This window comes from Podarcis vaucheri, assembly GCF_965113315.1.
Source record: "Podarcis vaucheri genome assembly, chromosome: 18".
Lineage (NCBI taxonomy): Eukaryota > Metazoa > Chordata > Lepidosauria > Squamata > Lacertidae > Podarcis > Podarcis vaucheri.
Genome location: NC_138756.1, coordinates 4297077 through 4311102, shown reverse-complemented (window position 1 = coordinate 4311102; position 14026 = coordinate 4297077). Strand labels below are relative to the sequence as shown.

At 54.0% G+C, this 14026-nt stretch overlaps 2 protein-coding genes across 5 annotated transcripts in view; both read left to right on the top strand.

The window, feature by feature from the left end:
- LOC309523001 (uncharacterized protein) overlaps positions 1–9567 on the top strand; it is a 51247-nt gene extending 41680 nt beyond the window's left edge. Inside the window, exons 2-6 of one of the 4 annotated variants that reach the window (XM_082206783.1) lie at positions 4315–4638; positions 5340–5438; positions 5590–5664; positions 7060–7200; positions 8329–9567. In XM_082206783.1, coding sequence (XP_082062909.1) covers positions 4624–4638; positions 5340–5438; positions 5590–5664; positions 7060–7200; positions 8329–8556 — 558 coding nt within the window. In that variant the 5' untranslated portion in view covers positions 4315–4623 and the 3' untranslated portion in view covers positions 8557–9567. Of the gene's footprint in view, positions 1–4223; positions 4639–5339; positions 5439–5589; positions 5665–7059; positions 7201–8328 lie in introns of those variants that run through there. The other 3 variants (XM_082206782.1, XM_082206784.1, XM_082206785.1) reach the window with 3 other exon arrangements.
- The window catches only part of LOC309523051 (vomeronasal type-2 receptor 26-like), a 64769-nt gene that overhangs the window by 24116 nt on the left and 26627 nt on the right, over positions 1–14026 (top strand). The window lies entirely within an intron of this gene.

Below are 14026 nucleotides of genomic sequence, written 5' to 3'. Positions count from 1 at the left end.
TGCAGAGTGCAAATCCCCCCAGGGGCCCCTCTCTCTTCCAGGCCCACCTGGGGGCCCTCCCCCTGCCAGCCTCTCCTGCCTCTGAGGGCGTGCAGAGTGCCAATCCCCCCAGGGCCCCTCTCTCTCCCGGGCCCACCTGGGGGCCCTGCCAGCCTCTCCGGCCTCTGAGGGCGTGCAGAGTGCCAATCCCCCCAGGGGCCCCTCTCTTCTCCCGGGCCCACCTGGGGGCCCTGCCCCTGCCAGCCTCTCTGGGCTCTGAGGGCGTGCAGAGTGCTAATACCCCCGGGGCCCCTCTCCCTCCTGGGGGCCCTGCCCCTGCCAGCCCCTCCGGCCTCTGAGGGTGTGCAGAGTGCCAATCCCCCCAGGGCCCCTCTCCCTCCTGGGGGCCCTGTCCCTGCCAGCCTCTCTGGCCTCTGAGGGCGTGCAGAGTGCCAATCCCCCCGGGGCCCCTCTCCCTCCTGGGGGCCCTGCCCCTGCCAGCCTCCCCGGCCTCTGAGGGCGTGCAGAGTGCCAATCCCCCCGGGGCCCCTCTCTCTCCTGGGGGCCCTGCCCCTGCCAGCCTCTCTGGCCTCTGAGGGCGTGCAGAGTGCCAATCCCCCCAGGGCCCCTCTCTCTCCCGGGCCCACCTGGGGGCCCTGCCCCTGCCAGCCTCCCCGGCCTCTGAGGGCGTGCAGAGTGCCAATCCCCCCGGGGCCCCTCTCCCACCTGGGGGCCCTGCCCCTGCCAGCCTCCCCGGCCTCTGAGGGCGTGCAGAGTGCCAATCCCCCCGGGGCCCCTCTCCCACCTGGGGGCCCTGCCCCTGCCAGCCCCTCCGGCCTCTGAGGGCGTGCAGAGTGCCAATCCCCCCGGGGCCCCTCTCCCTCCTGGGGGCCCTGCCCCTGCCAGCCTCTCTGGCCTCTGAGGGCGTGCAGAGTGCCAATCCCCCCAGGGGCCCCTCTCTCTCCTGGGGGCCCTGCCCCTGCCAGCCTCTCTGGCCTCTGAGGGCGTGCAGAGTGCCAATCCCCCCGGGGCCCCTCTCCCTCCTGGGGGCCCTGCCCCTGCCAGCCTCTCTGGCCTCTGAGGGCGTGCAGAGTGCCAATCCCCCCGGGGCCCCTCTCCCTCCTGGGGGCCCTGCCCCTGCCAGCCTCTCTGGCCTCTGAGGGCGTGCAGAGTGCCAATCCCCCCAGGGGCCCCTCTCTCTCCTGGGGGCCCTGCCCCTGCCAGCCCCTCCGGCCTCTGAGGGCGTGCAGAGTGCCAATCCCCCCGGGGCCCCTCTCCCACCTGGGGGCCCTGCCCCTGCCAGCCCCTCCGGCCTCTGAGGGCGTGCAGAGTGCCAATCCCCCCGGGGCCCCTCTCCCTCCTGGGGGCCCTGCCCCTGCCAGCCTCTCTGGCCTCTGAGGGCGTGCAGAGTGCCAATCCCCCCAGGGGCCCCTCTCTCTCCTGGGGGCCCTGCCCCTGCCAGCCCCTCCGGCCTCTGAGGGCGTGCAGAGTGCCAATCCCCCCGGGGCCCCTCTCCCTCCTGGGGGCCCTGCCCCTGCCAGCCTCTCTGGCCTCTGAGGGCGTGCAGAGTGCCAATCCCCCCAGGGGCCCCTCTCTCTCCTGGGGGCCCTGCCCCTGCCAGCCCCTCCGGCCTCTGAGGGCGTGCAGAGTGCCAATCCCCCCGGGGCCCCTCTCCCACCTGGGGGCCCTGCCCCTGCCAGCCCCTCCGGCCTCTGAGGGCGTGCAGAGTGCCAATCCCCCCGGGGCCCCTCTCCCTCCTGGGGGCCCTGCCCCTGCCAGCCTCCCCGGCCTCTGAGGGCGTGCAGAGTGCCAATCCCCCCCGGGCCCCTCTCCCTCCTGGGGGCCCTGCCCCTGCCAGCCTCCCCGGCCTCTGAGGGCGTGCAGAGTGCCAATCCCCCCGGGGCCCCTCTCTCTCCTGGGGCCCCTGCCCCTGCCAGCCTCCCCGGCCTCTGAGGGCGTGCAGAGTGCCAATCCCCCCGGGGCCCCTCTCTCTCCTGGGGCCCCTGCCCCTGCCAGCCTCCCCGGCCTCTGAGGGCGTGCAGAGTGCCAATCCCCCCGGGGCCCCTCTCTCTCCTGGGGGCCCTGCCCCTGCCAGCCTCTCTGGCCTCTGAGGGCGTGCAGAGTGCCAATCCCCCCGGGGCCCCTCTCCCTCCTGGGGGCCCTGCCCCTGCCAGCCTCTCTGGCCTCTGAGGGCGTGCAGAGTGCAGCTGGACGGGCTGCAGGCGCTGGTGTCCCTGGCGGACGAGGAGGGTCATGTGGCCCTCGGAGGGGAAGGGGCCACCTTCAAAAGGCCCTGCCACTCCCGCCAGTCTCCACCGGCACGGTTCACACTGGGGGGGGGCAGACTTCCCAGCATGCACTGCCAGCTCCGTGGGGCCAATGGTCGAATCCCAGCATGAATCAATTTGAAATTTACTCGTTTTTCCAGTGTATAACCACATAATTCAATCTCAGGGAGTCTTATGTTCAGCTTCGCTTATTAGCTTTATGGATAAATTAACCTCTATCAGGTTTCATTTCATTTCCCTCACATCCTTCTTCCCAGCATGCTTTGCTGCCCCTTCTTCTCACAAACAAAGATCCTGTTTCCTATAATTGAAATTTACTCATTTCCCAATGTATAACTAAATAAATTAATCCCAAATTGTCTTTGGTTAGGTTTCACTTATTAGCTTTATTGGTAAATTATCCTTTATTAGGTTTCATTTCCCTCACATCCTTCTTCCCAGCATGCTTTGCTGCCCCTTCTTCTCACAAACAAGGATCCTGTTTCTTATCATTTTATTTTTCTCTTATTCTTCCATTTAAACTTCATGGAGGGGCAGAGCGATGGAGAAAGAGAGAAGGCTTTTCCTCCCAGCCTTTCCCTCGCCCTTCCCAGGCTGCCCTGCGCAACCTTCCTCCTGGCCTGCTAATAAACTAATAATCATCAATTATTATACTCATATTTTATTTTATTTTTAATTCTTTATTAGCTCTTACGAATTACATTAACGGTCCTCCTCCAGCCTCAGCAGTTTGTTTGTTTTTTGTCTTTTTGTTTCTGTACTATCTGTCGCTCGATGTTTTAAATCCCCTGTCGCTATTGTCATCCCTTTTTTCCCCCTTTAAGTATTCGCCCAGGACGATATCTACCTTTACCTCCCCACCCCCATTTTATGTTGTTATTTCAATGTATATCATGCTATGGCCACACGGCTGATGCAATAAAATCTAAAATCACTACATCAACCAGAACATACAAACATTTGAAAGATAAGAGTAAATAAGTAAAAGAGAGATAAAGAAAGAAAAAGAATAAAAATATATAGAGAGAAAAAGACAAACGTACAGACATTACACATTGGCTTCCTTCCATCTCGATTTAGGTTGAATAAACTTATAACCATTCTGCAGTTGTATTATAATGGCTCTATACATTACAGGTTTTACATTCCGTCCACTGTTATTTTTTGAATTCCCAAATTATCTTCAATATAATTAAAAAATTTATCCCAATCATTTTTTAGCTTTACGTTTTTTTGATGCCTAATCCTCTGTGTCAGTCTCGCTAATTCAATATACTCAAATAGTTTCATCCGCCATTCTCTAACCGTGGGGATATTAGAGGTGTTCCAGTTTTGCGCTAACAGAATCCTCGCTGCCACCGTTGCATATTGGAAAAATATTGGAAAAATATTAATTTTTCCAATTATTATACTAAGAAATCCCCATAACCCAGGAAGTCGCGAAGAGACCTCGTCCTTTTCCTCCTTCCTTTGGAGGCACCGAGAACGGCTCCCCCCTTTTCCCGACGTCCCGCGGCTCCTGCGCCCTGGACAACAGAGGCCAAAATGGCGCTGGCCACCCGCCAGTTGTTTGACCTGCAATTTAGAGCTCCAAAAATGCTTTCAATGCATGTTGGGGCTGTGATTTTTATAGTGCTTTTAATATTCTGTTGGGAGCCACCCAGAGTGGCCATTATTATTATTATTATTATTATTATTATTATTATTATTATCTCATCACCTTGATTGCAATGATACCTAATATAATATAATATAATATAATATAATATAATATACTATAAAAGCCGCTCCCTTAAAATTCCGCAGGCACTCACTCCTGTTCCATTTTACCGCAAGTCTGTTCCGGCAGCGATATTGTAAAAGCCAGCTTTCGTAAGGCCGTGAATTGAAGCCGGACTTTAACCTTTCGCGGTCAGAATTTGGGGGAAAGTGAGGCTTATATTCAGGCCAATACGGTCATGTCCTACGACAAAAACTATCCTATCAATTTACAGAGCACTCTGATATGAGTGTTCATTAAATCTAGCATAATAATAGTAATGAAAAGGTGTGGCAATGGAGGAGTGCAGGGAAAAGAAAACTCCTGGCACTCATTCTTTCTTGCTACAGAATTAAAAGATTTCTCTGCTTTTCTCCTTCTTTTCCCCTTGGGTGGTGTGTCCAGCAGTCGCCCTCAGGGGAAACAGGTGTCCCCCCCCCCTTGGAGGAAATGGACTGATCGGAACCTGGCTGTGAGATCGGCTCAGAATCCCAGCCTCACTTTGCAGTTGAGACCAACAGCCTTTTGGTGGTTTGTCTGCAAGTGAATCAGAAAAAAACTCTTATTAGACACCGAAAAAGCAAAGTCTGAAGACTGATGTCTGGGGAAATGGTGAGGGGACCAGCAGGAAACTGCTAAGGGAGTTTTGAGTCCTTTTATTCTGTTGCAGTTGCAGAGAAAGGAGGGTGGGGGGTGGGGGTGGGGGTCCGCCCCAGGTGTCATCACTGAGGGGGGTGGCAAAAGGACATAAAGCCGTGTTTAAAATAAAAATAAAAATTGGGCTCACCAAACCTTTTAGTTGAGTCAAAAAACGCGGCTGGCACTGGGCGCCGCACCGCGGGGGCTGGCACTTACCGGGGGGGGGGGGCTGCAGAGTGCCTGATCCACGCATCTCTCCTGGGGGTGACTTGGTGGCTTGGGCCCCTGCAGGCTGGGCGCTGCCTGAAACAGAAGAGTGGGGCTTGCGTCTGCCCCCTGCCTCTCCCTCAGCCGCCCTACAGCTGGGGGGGAGGCAGAGGATAGGCTCCAGAAAGCCCACAGGACCCCCGCGTTGAACCGGGCACCCGAGCGGCTGGCTATGCCGCTGTTCTGTTGTTTGAATTATGGGTGCCTTGAGAGTGAATGTGCTGTGCTTGCTGCCCCACTTGTCCTGATGGACCAGCCCCCCATGGCGCCAGGGCTGTAGGGCTTCCCTGGCTAGCGACTCAACGTGGGCAGGAGAGTCTGCCTTCTGGGTTCCTGCCTGTCTCATTTTGTGCTGCTCTCTTTCTCCTTTCTCCCCACCGTCAACTCTGGGGTCCTGTCTCTGCCAGCAGTCAGCCACCGAGGAGGACATTCTCAATGTCAAGGAGGACGAAGGAAAAGGCAAGGATGAGACCGCAAGACGGCTGGATCTCCTCAGCCCTGACTGGGTAGGTGGCCGTGGCCTAAGTGGTGATTGGCAGAAGGGGAGGGGGGCATATCAATCGTAGGATGAGACTGTTGTTTCAGTTATCGGTGCCTTGAGTTTTAACGTTTGGTTGTGTTTTTTAATTGCTCGTTTTTTGCATCTTTTCCTTGCAGGTTCCAAGTCTGTCACCATTTTCTAGTGTTTCCTCCCTGTCCTCCCTGGATTCCCTTTGGGACTCCCTCAATGAGGTACGTAGCAGACAGAGCAGGAGGGAAGCCCTGCTGAGCTGGAGAACCCTGAGGCTGGGGAAGAGGAGGAGGAGGAGGAGGAAGCCGGCTGGCCGGCCAGGCCACCTTCTGGACGGTTGTGAGCAAGGGGGCAAACAGGCAGGGGGCTGCTAAGGGCAGACCATGCTTGCTGCCCCACTCCTCCTGATGGACCAGCCCCCCATGGCGCCAGGGCTGTAGGGCTTCCCTGGCTAGCGACTCAATGTAGGCAAGAGAGTTTCCCTTCTGGGTTCCTCTCTCATTTTGGGATGCTCTCTTTCTCCTCTCTCCCCACCGTCAACTCTGGGGTCCTGTCTCTGCTAGCAGTCAGCCACCGAGGAGGACATTCTCAATGTCAAGGAGGACGAAGGAAAAGGCAAGGAGGAGACCGCAAGACGGCTGGATCTCCTCAGCCCTGACTGGGTAGGTGGCCGTGGCCTAAGTGGTGATTGGCAGAAGGGGAGGGGGGCATATCAATCGTAGGATGAGACTGTTGTTTCAGTTATGGGTGCCTTGAGAGTGAATGTGCTGTGCTTGCTGCCCCACTCGTCCTGATGGACCAGCCCCCCATGGCGCCAGGGCTGTAGGGCTTCCCTGGCTAGCGACTCAACATGGGCAGGAGTGTCTGCCTTCTGGGTTCCTGCCTGTCTCATTTTGTGCTGCTCTCTTTTTCCTTAATCCCCGCCACCACCTCTGGGGTCTTGTCTCTGCCAGCAGTCAGCCAGCGAGGATGACAATTTCCATGAAAAGGATGATGAAGGAAAAGGCGAGGAGGAGACCGCAAGACGGCTGGATCTCCTCAGCCCTGACTGGGTAGGTGGCCATGGCCTAAGTGGTGATTGGCAGAAGGCGAGGGAAGCATATCAACCGCAGAATAGAACTGTTGTTTCAGTTATGGGTGCCTTGAGTTTTAACGTTTGGTTGCGTTTTTTAATTGCTCGTTTTTTGCATCTTTTCCTTGCAGCTTCCAAATATGTCACCATTTTCTAGTGTTTCCTCCCTGTCCTCCCTGGATTCCCTTTGGGACTCCATCAATGAGGTACGTAGCAGACAGAGCAGGAGGGAAGCCCTGCTGAGCTGGAGAACCCTGAGGCTGGGGAGGAGGAGGAGGAGGAGGAAGCCGGCTGGCCGGTCAGGCCACCTTCTGGACTGGTCGTGAGCAAGGGGGCAGGCAGGCAGGCAGGCAGGCAGGGGGCTGCTAAGGGTATGCTTGCTGCCCCACTTGTCCTGATGGACCAGCCCCCCATGGCGCCAGGGCTGTAGGGCTTCCCTGGCTAGCGACTCAATGTGGGTTCCTGTCTCATTCTGGGCTGCTCTCTTTCTCCCCTCTCCCCACCACCAATGCCACCACCTCTGGGGTCCTGTCTCTGCTGGCAGGCAGCCTCTGGAGTGGCTATCAAGAAGGAAGAACCACAGGAAGTACCAGAGAGCCCCCCAGAGGAGGATGGGGAGGACAAGGAGGCCCTTGATTTGCCGTGCCCCCCACCTGGAGAACACCTGGAGGCAAGCGTAATCGAGGTCAGACGAAACATACATTCATTCATGACATATGAAAAGCTTCCCTGAACAGGGCTGCCTTCACATGTCTTCTAAAAGTCAGATAGTTGTTTATTTCTTTGACATCTGGCGGGAGGGCGTTCCACTGGGCGGGTGCCACTACCGAGAAGGCCCTCTGCCTGGTTCCCTGTAACTTCACTTATCGCAGTGGGGAACCGCCAGAAGGCCCTCAGCGCTGGATCTCAGAACGATGGGGGGTGGAGATAATTCTCCTGGGTTGCTTTTGGTTTGGTGTTTGTTTTGTAAGATATCTCTTTTGAATGCGTTTCCAGGTGCCTCCTGCCAAATGAAGTTATTAATTGCAAATAATAATTAATAAATAATAAAACCATGTTGGCACTTTGCAAAGCCGGTTCTCTCTGGGGTTTTCCTGCCTCCTATACCTTCCCCCCACCCGCTTGTTCTTGGCTTTGTGTCTCGTTCAGATCTCTCCAAGGCTGACCACATGAGAACTTGGGAGAGGAGTGTTCCCTCCTGACTACAACCCTTTCATATAACGCCTTGCCCCAAAAAAGAAAAGGAGGGATTATGACAGCCTGCCACCACACAGGCCCTTCTCCTTCACAAACGGTCTGGAGGGCAGCAACACAAGAAGGGGCCTTTTCTGTGGTGGCTCCCCACTTGCGGAATGCTCTCTCCAGGGAGGCTCATCTGGCACCTTCATTGTGTATCTTTAGGTGCCAAGCAAAGACGTTTCTCTAGAACAGAGCTTTCCAAACTGTGTGCTCCTCCCAGGGCTGGAAAAGGGCTAGTTGAACTGAATCCCTGTCTTGCGAAATGAGGCATGTCTCCAAAGTGTGTCACCAACATGGAAAGTTCTGCTCTAGAACCAGCCTTGGGCTAATTGGACAACGCATGGCCTTTTCAACATGCTTGTGGATTGGGAGGTTGGCTTATGAGTTCGTTTTTGTTTTTAATACATATGTTGTGTTTTTATTTTGTATTTTTATGCTGTAAGCCGCCCTGACAGCTTCAGATGAAGGACGGCGTACGGATTGAATCAATCAATTGTTTGTTTGTTTGTTTGATTGATTAATGATTGCGGCATTTTCCCAGAATCTGGAGGTGAATTGTTTACTTTTCTCACAGGACTGCGAGGAAGAGAGGCCCCCGAAGACCCCCACTTGCTTGGGTTCCATCATCTCCCGGATTCGCAAGATCTTCAGAAGAGCGCTGCCGCCAGCACCACCAGTGCCACCAGAGCAACCCAATACAAGAGGCAGCAGTGGGGTGCAGGGGGAAAGGAGGCCACTCTGCACGTGGCTCAGGCGCTGGATGCGGCAGCATCGCAGCTGTGTCCACCCTGAACCCAGATGAGGAGGAGTTGGGAGGCTTGCACCGATCCGCCCGGGGAGATTTTGCCACCCCCCTGGGATGACACTCGGGGCAATACCCCCCCCCACACCCCACCTTCCTCCGCCAGTGGTGGCAGGGGAAGTAGCACCTGGAGGCGCCCGAGTCCTAAGGGACATTTCCTTTTTGTTGTCCTTGCACAGGTCTTATTCCTTGTGGTCCAAACTGGAGAGGAGGAATAAAAGATCAGAGCGCGGAGGGAAGCGGGGCGAGAAACCCAAACTCTCGTGGCCCTACGCCGGCGTCCCACACGGCCAGCCCCAGTCCTAGAGCCCGACACCTTTTGAGAAGACAGCGGGCAAAGGGTGGACGGCGAAGGAGAAGTGCGAGAGAACGACAGCGTCTGCGGTGGTGGAGGAGAAAGAGAAGACAGGACTGAGAGGGGAACGATCCTGGAAGGTGGCTTGAAAAGAAAGGGCAATATGGCGTAGAAAAACTGCTAGCTCACGCTGCCCACGCCCAAAGGAGGAGGAAGGAAAGGAGGAAAGCAAGCGAGCAAGAAGGGACAGCTAAAAAAGAACTGAGAAAAGAGACAGCAAGACCTTCTGTGGGTCAAAGAAATTACAATAAGAAGGAAACTGAGTTTCCTCCCTCCAGAGCTTGCTAATGGTCCTGCATTGTTCTATTTCCTTTTTATGTATAATTCTGTATTATATTGTTGAATTGTTGTCTTAGGTGATAAGCCTATAAAGGAAGGATATAAGGGAAGGGGGGAGGTGTTAAGGGAAGACTTTGAAAGGAAAGGCAGAAAATAAAAAGGGGTGGGGAAAAATAAGTGGGAGGGAACGCATAAAGGGAAGATGCAAAGCATTATATAATTTTTGTTTGTTTGTTTGAAATAAAGAAGCTAACCATTGAATCTGCATGGATCTTAAAATCATTTCGTGGAATGTTAATGGGCTAAATTGTAAGACTAGGAGGAGGAGACAGAGTGACTCCCCCTGCAGCTGCTCAGCTTTCATGGACTCAGAGGAGAAGGTCCCGCTTGCTGTCATGGCTTCTTTGCTCTTTGGGGCTCCCTCCCCCCCCAAAAAAGTGCGCCCTATGAGCCGGTGCGCCCTATAGGGCAAAAAATACAGTAAATGCTTTATGAGTCACTGATAAAGCATTTATATTAATTAGCCAGGATTACATCCTACTTAAACTTTCATCACTCCATACAAGTGGAAAGCTTACTAGACTCTCAGTCTTATAGCAATTCAACCTGCAGCGTTCCAATGAAAGGTGCTATATAAATTTAATAAATAAAGGTCCTGAGAAAGCTGACTTGTTTGTTTGTCTGTTTGTTTGTTTGTTTGTTGAATCTATATACTGCCCTATACGTGGAGGTCTCAGGGCGGGTCACAGAACAAAATTAATATACAAAACCAGAAGATATATAATCAAAATAAAAACAACAACCCAATAACACCCCAAAAAGAAGCACATTTTAAAAGGGCAAAGGATGTCAATCAAATCAACCAAAAAGGAACGTTTTTGCCTGATGTCCAAAGGCGTATAATGAATGTGCTAGGTGAACTTCCCTGGGGAGAGCATTCCACAGACGGGGAGCCACTACAGAGAAGGCCCCGTTCTTGTGTTGCCACCCTCCTGACCTCTTGAGGAGGAAGCACCCGAAGAAGGGCCTCAGAAGATGATCTCAGGGTCCGGGTAGGATCATATGGAAAGAGGTGGTCCTTGAGGTACTGCCGTCCTGAGCCATTTAAGGCTTTCTAGGTCAATACCAGGACTTTGAATTGGGCCCAGAAATGAATTGGTAGCAGTGCAGTCAGACCAGGATCAGTGTATTGTGCACTAGCTGAAGTTTCCGAACTGTCTTCAGAGGCAGCCCTACGTATAACGCATTGCAGTAATCTAACCTTGGGATTACCAGAGCATGGACAACAGTAGTTAGGCTATCCCTGTCCAGATAGGGGTGTAACTGGGCCACCAGCCAAAGCTGATGGAAGGCAGTCCCCACCACTGAAGCGTCCTGAGCCTCGAGCGACAGCAAAGGGCCCAGGAGTACCCACAAGCTATGAGCCTGCTCCTTCAGAGGAAGCGTAACCCCATCAAGAGCAGGCGACCTCCCACCCATCTGGTCTAGGGAACCACCCACTAACAGTGCCCCAGTCTTATCTGGATTGAGCTTCAGTTGGTTGGCTCTCATCCAGTCCATTGCCGAGACAAGACACTGGTCCAGCACTTCCACTGCCTCCCCTGCAGATGTGAAGGAGAAATAGAGCTGAGGGTCATCAGCATAATTCTGACAACCTACTTGAAACCTCCAGATAACCCCACCCAGCAATTTCATGTAGATGTTCAACAATGTGGAACATAGGATTGAGCCCTGCGGAACCCCACATTCAAGGTCCCCAGCGCTGAAAAGTAACACCGTCTGGGAATGACCATCCAAGTAGGACTGGAACCACCACCACCATCTGGTGTGCGGCCACATGCTCCAAAACCTTGCTCAGCAAAGGGAGATTAGCAACAGTTATTTCCCTAATTAAATGGTGCATGGATTTTAGGAAATAGATTAAATAAATAAATACATATTAATAAATACTTGATAAAGAATAACAAAGCTGCTAGAATGCTAGCCTGGCTTCTGCACAGACAATTTGTTTATGAGTAGAGAAGTTTCTGCTCAAAGACGGGGAGCAAGTTGGCTCCATGTGCAACAGAAGCTCTCCTTCCGCAGAACATGTCGAAGGGGAAGGGAGAGCCTAAGGCTCAGAGCAACCTTTCTTCCCTCCACCAACCCCAGAGAGCTTCCCTCTGTTGGAGAAGCCTTTCAAAGATGGGGTGGAAATTCACTTGAAGTGGCTTCAAAACCACCAACATGCTACTTCCCTTCAGGGGGAGAACCAGAAGGGATTGGCAGGAATCAAATCCACCCAAAGTGGCCAACTAGAAGAAGGAGAAGAGTTTGGATTTGATATCCCGCTTTATCACTACCCTAAGGAGTCTCAAAGCGGCTCACAATCTCCTTTTCCTTCCTTCCCCACAACAAGCACTCTGTGAGGTGAGTGAGACTTAGAGACTTCAGAGAAGTGTGACTGGCCCAAGGTCACCCAGCAGCTGCAGGTGGAGGAGCGGGGAAGCGAACCCGGTTCACCAAGTTACGAGTCCACCGCTCTTAACCACTACACCACACTGGCTCTCTAAAGCATCCCTAACAGATAGCCATCCAAACTCTGCTTAAAAACCTCCAAGGAAGGAGAGTCGATGGTCGGATCCAGATGCAGGCCTCTTCTTTGGTCCTTGGGAGCAAAGTTCAGGCCAAACTTCCAATTCCCCAAAACACCTTTTGACTTTTCTCCATCATGATTTTCTCCAGCTCTGCACCTGCTGCCAGAGCCACTCAAGACTTCGGAAAGTTAGTGTCATGAATCTTATTCCACTTGGAATAATCAAAATAAGTGAAACAGGGGATTTAAAACATCGAGCGACAGATAGTACAGAAACAGAAAGACAAAAAACAAACAAACTGCTGAGGCTGGAGGAGGACCGTTAATGTAATTTGTAAGAGCTTATAAAGAATTAAAAATAAAATAAAATATGAGTATAATAATTGATGATTATTAGTTTATTAGCAGGCCAGGAGGAAGGTTGCGCAGGGCAGCCTGGGAAGGGCGAGGGAAAGGCTGTGAGGAAAAGCCTTCTCTCTTTCTCCATCGCTCTGCCCCTCCATGAAGTTTAAATGGAAGAATAAGAGAAAAATAAAATGATAAGAAACAGGATCCTTGTTTGTGAGAAGAAGGGGCAGCAAAGCATGCTGGGAAGAAGGATGTGAGGGAAATGAAATGAAACCTAATAGAGGTTAATTTATCCATAAAGCTAATAAGCGAAGCTGAACATAAGACTCCTTGAGATTGAATTATGTGGTTATACACTGGAAAAACGGTTAAATTTCAAATTTATTCATGCTGGGATTCGACCATTGGCCCAACGGAGCTGGCAGTGCATGCTGGGAAGTCTGCCCCCCCCCCCAGTGTGAACCGTGCCGGTGGAGACTGGCGGGAGTCGCAGGGCCTTTTGAAGGTGGCCCCTTCCCCTCCGAGGGCCACATGACCCTCCTCGTCCGCCGGGGACACCAGCGCCTGCAGCCCGTCCAGCTGCACTCTGCACGCCCTCAGAGGCCAGAGAGGCTGGCAGGGGCAGGGCCCCCAGGAGAGAGAGGGGCCCCGGAGGGATTGGCACTCTGCACGCCCTCAGAGGCCGGGGAGGCTGGCAGGGGCAGGGCCCCCAGGAGAGAGAGGGGCCCCTGGGGGGATTTGCACTCTGCACGCCCTCAGAGGCCAGAGAGGCTGGCAGGGGCAGGGCCCCCAGGTGGGCCCGGGAGAGAGAGGGGCCCCTGGGGGGATTTGCACTCTGCACGCCCTCAGAGACCAGAGAGGCTGGCAGGGGCAGGGCCCCCAGGTGGACCTGGAAGAGAGAGGGGCCCCTGGGGGGATTTGCACTCTGCACGCCCTCAGAGGCCAGAGAGGCTGGCAGGGGCAGGGCCCCCAGGTGGGCCCGGGAGAGAGAGGGGCCCCTGGGGGGATTTGCACTCTGCACACCCTCAGAGGCCAGAGAGGCTGGCAGGGGCAGGGCCCCCAGGTGGGAGAGGGGCCCCTGGGGGGATTTGCACTCTGCACACCCTCAGAGGCCAGAGAGGCTGGCAGGGGCAGGGCCCCCAGGTGAGCCCGGGAGAGAGAGGGGCCCCTGGGGGAATTGCACTCTGCACGCCCTCAGAGGCCGGAGAGGCTGGCAGGGGCAGGGCCCCCAGGTGAGCCCGGGAGAGAGAGGGGCCCCTGGGGGAATTGCACTCTGCACGCCCTCAGAGGCTTCGTAGTCTAAGCTCAGGGGGCTCTCTGAGCCGGCATCTCTCAAGGGGGGGGGGTGAGGGGTTTCTTCCCATTGGTCAACATCCTTCTTAAATAGTGGTGCCCGGAATTGGACACAGTATTCCAGGTGGGGACTGACCAAGGCAGAATAGAGCTGAGTCTTGTAAGCCACTGGGATTAGGAGCAATAAAAGTAACAATAATCACAACAAGATTAGACTTCGTTAACAAATATTTATGCTGCTTAACTGTGTGTGCATTGCAATCCCTTATTCATTGTTGTGCGTAGTAATTTTAAGTGCATTCTTAATATTACGATCAATGTGCAGTACTTTTTAAATGCATAATTTCTTTAAATATAAACACAGAAATAAATGAAGCTCTAAATTCATCGGATGATGACCTGTGCCACAAACTGGGAACCAGGCAGAGGGGCTTCTCGGTGGTGGCGCCTGCCCTGTGGAACGCCCTCCCCACCTCCCTTCACAATGACTCGCCCAGATTGGCGTAGGCGGCCTGCCACTCCCGTGAGCGCCGGAGTTCCCTCTCCCCTCTAACCCTATCCCTAACCCTGGCCAATGCAATAAAATTCATTGGATCCCAGTCGCGGGTTGGCTAAGGTCA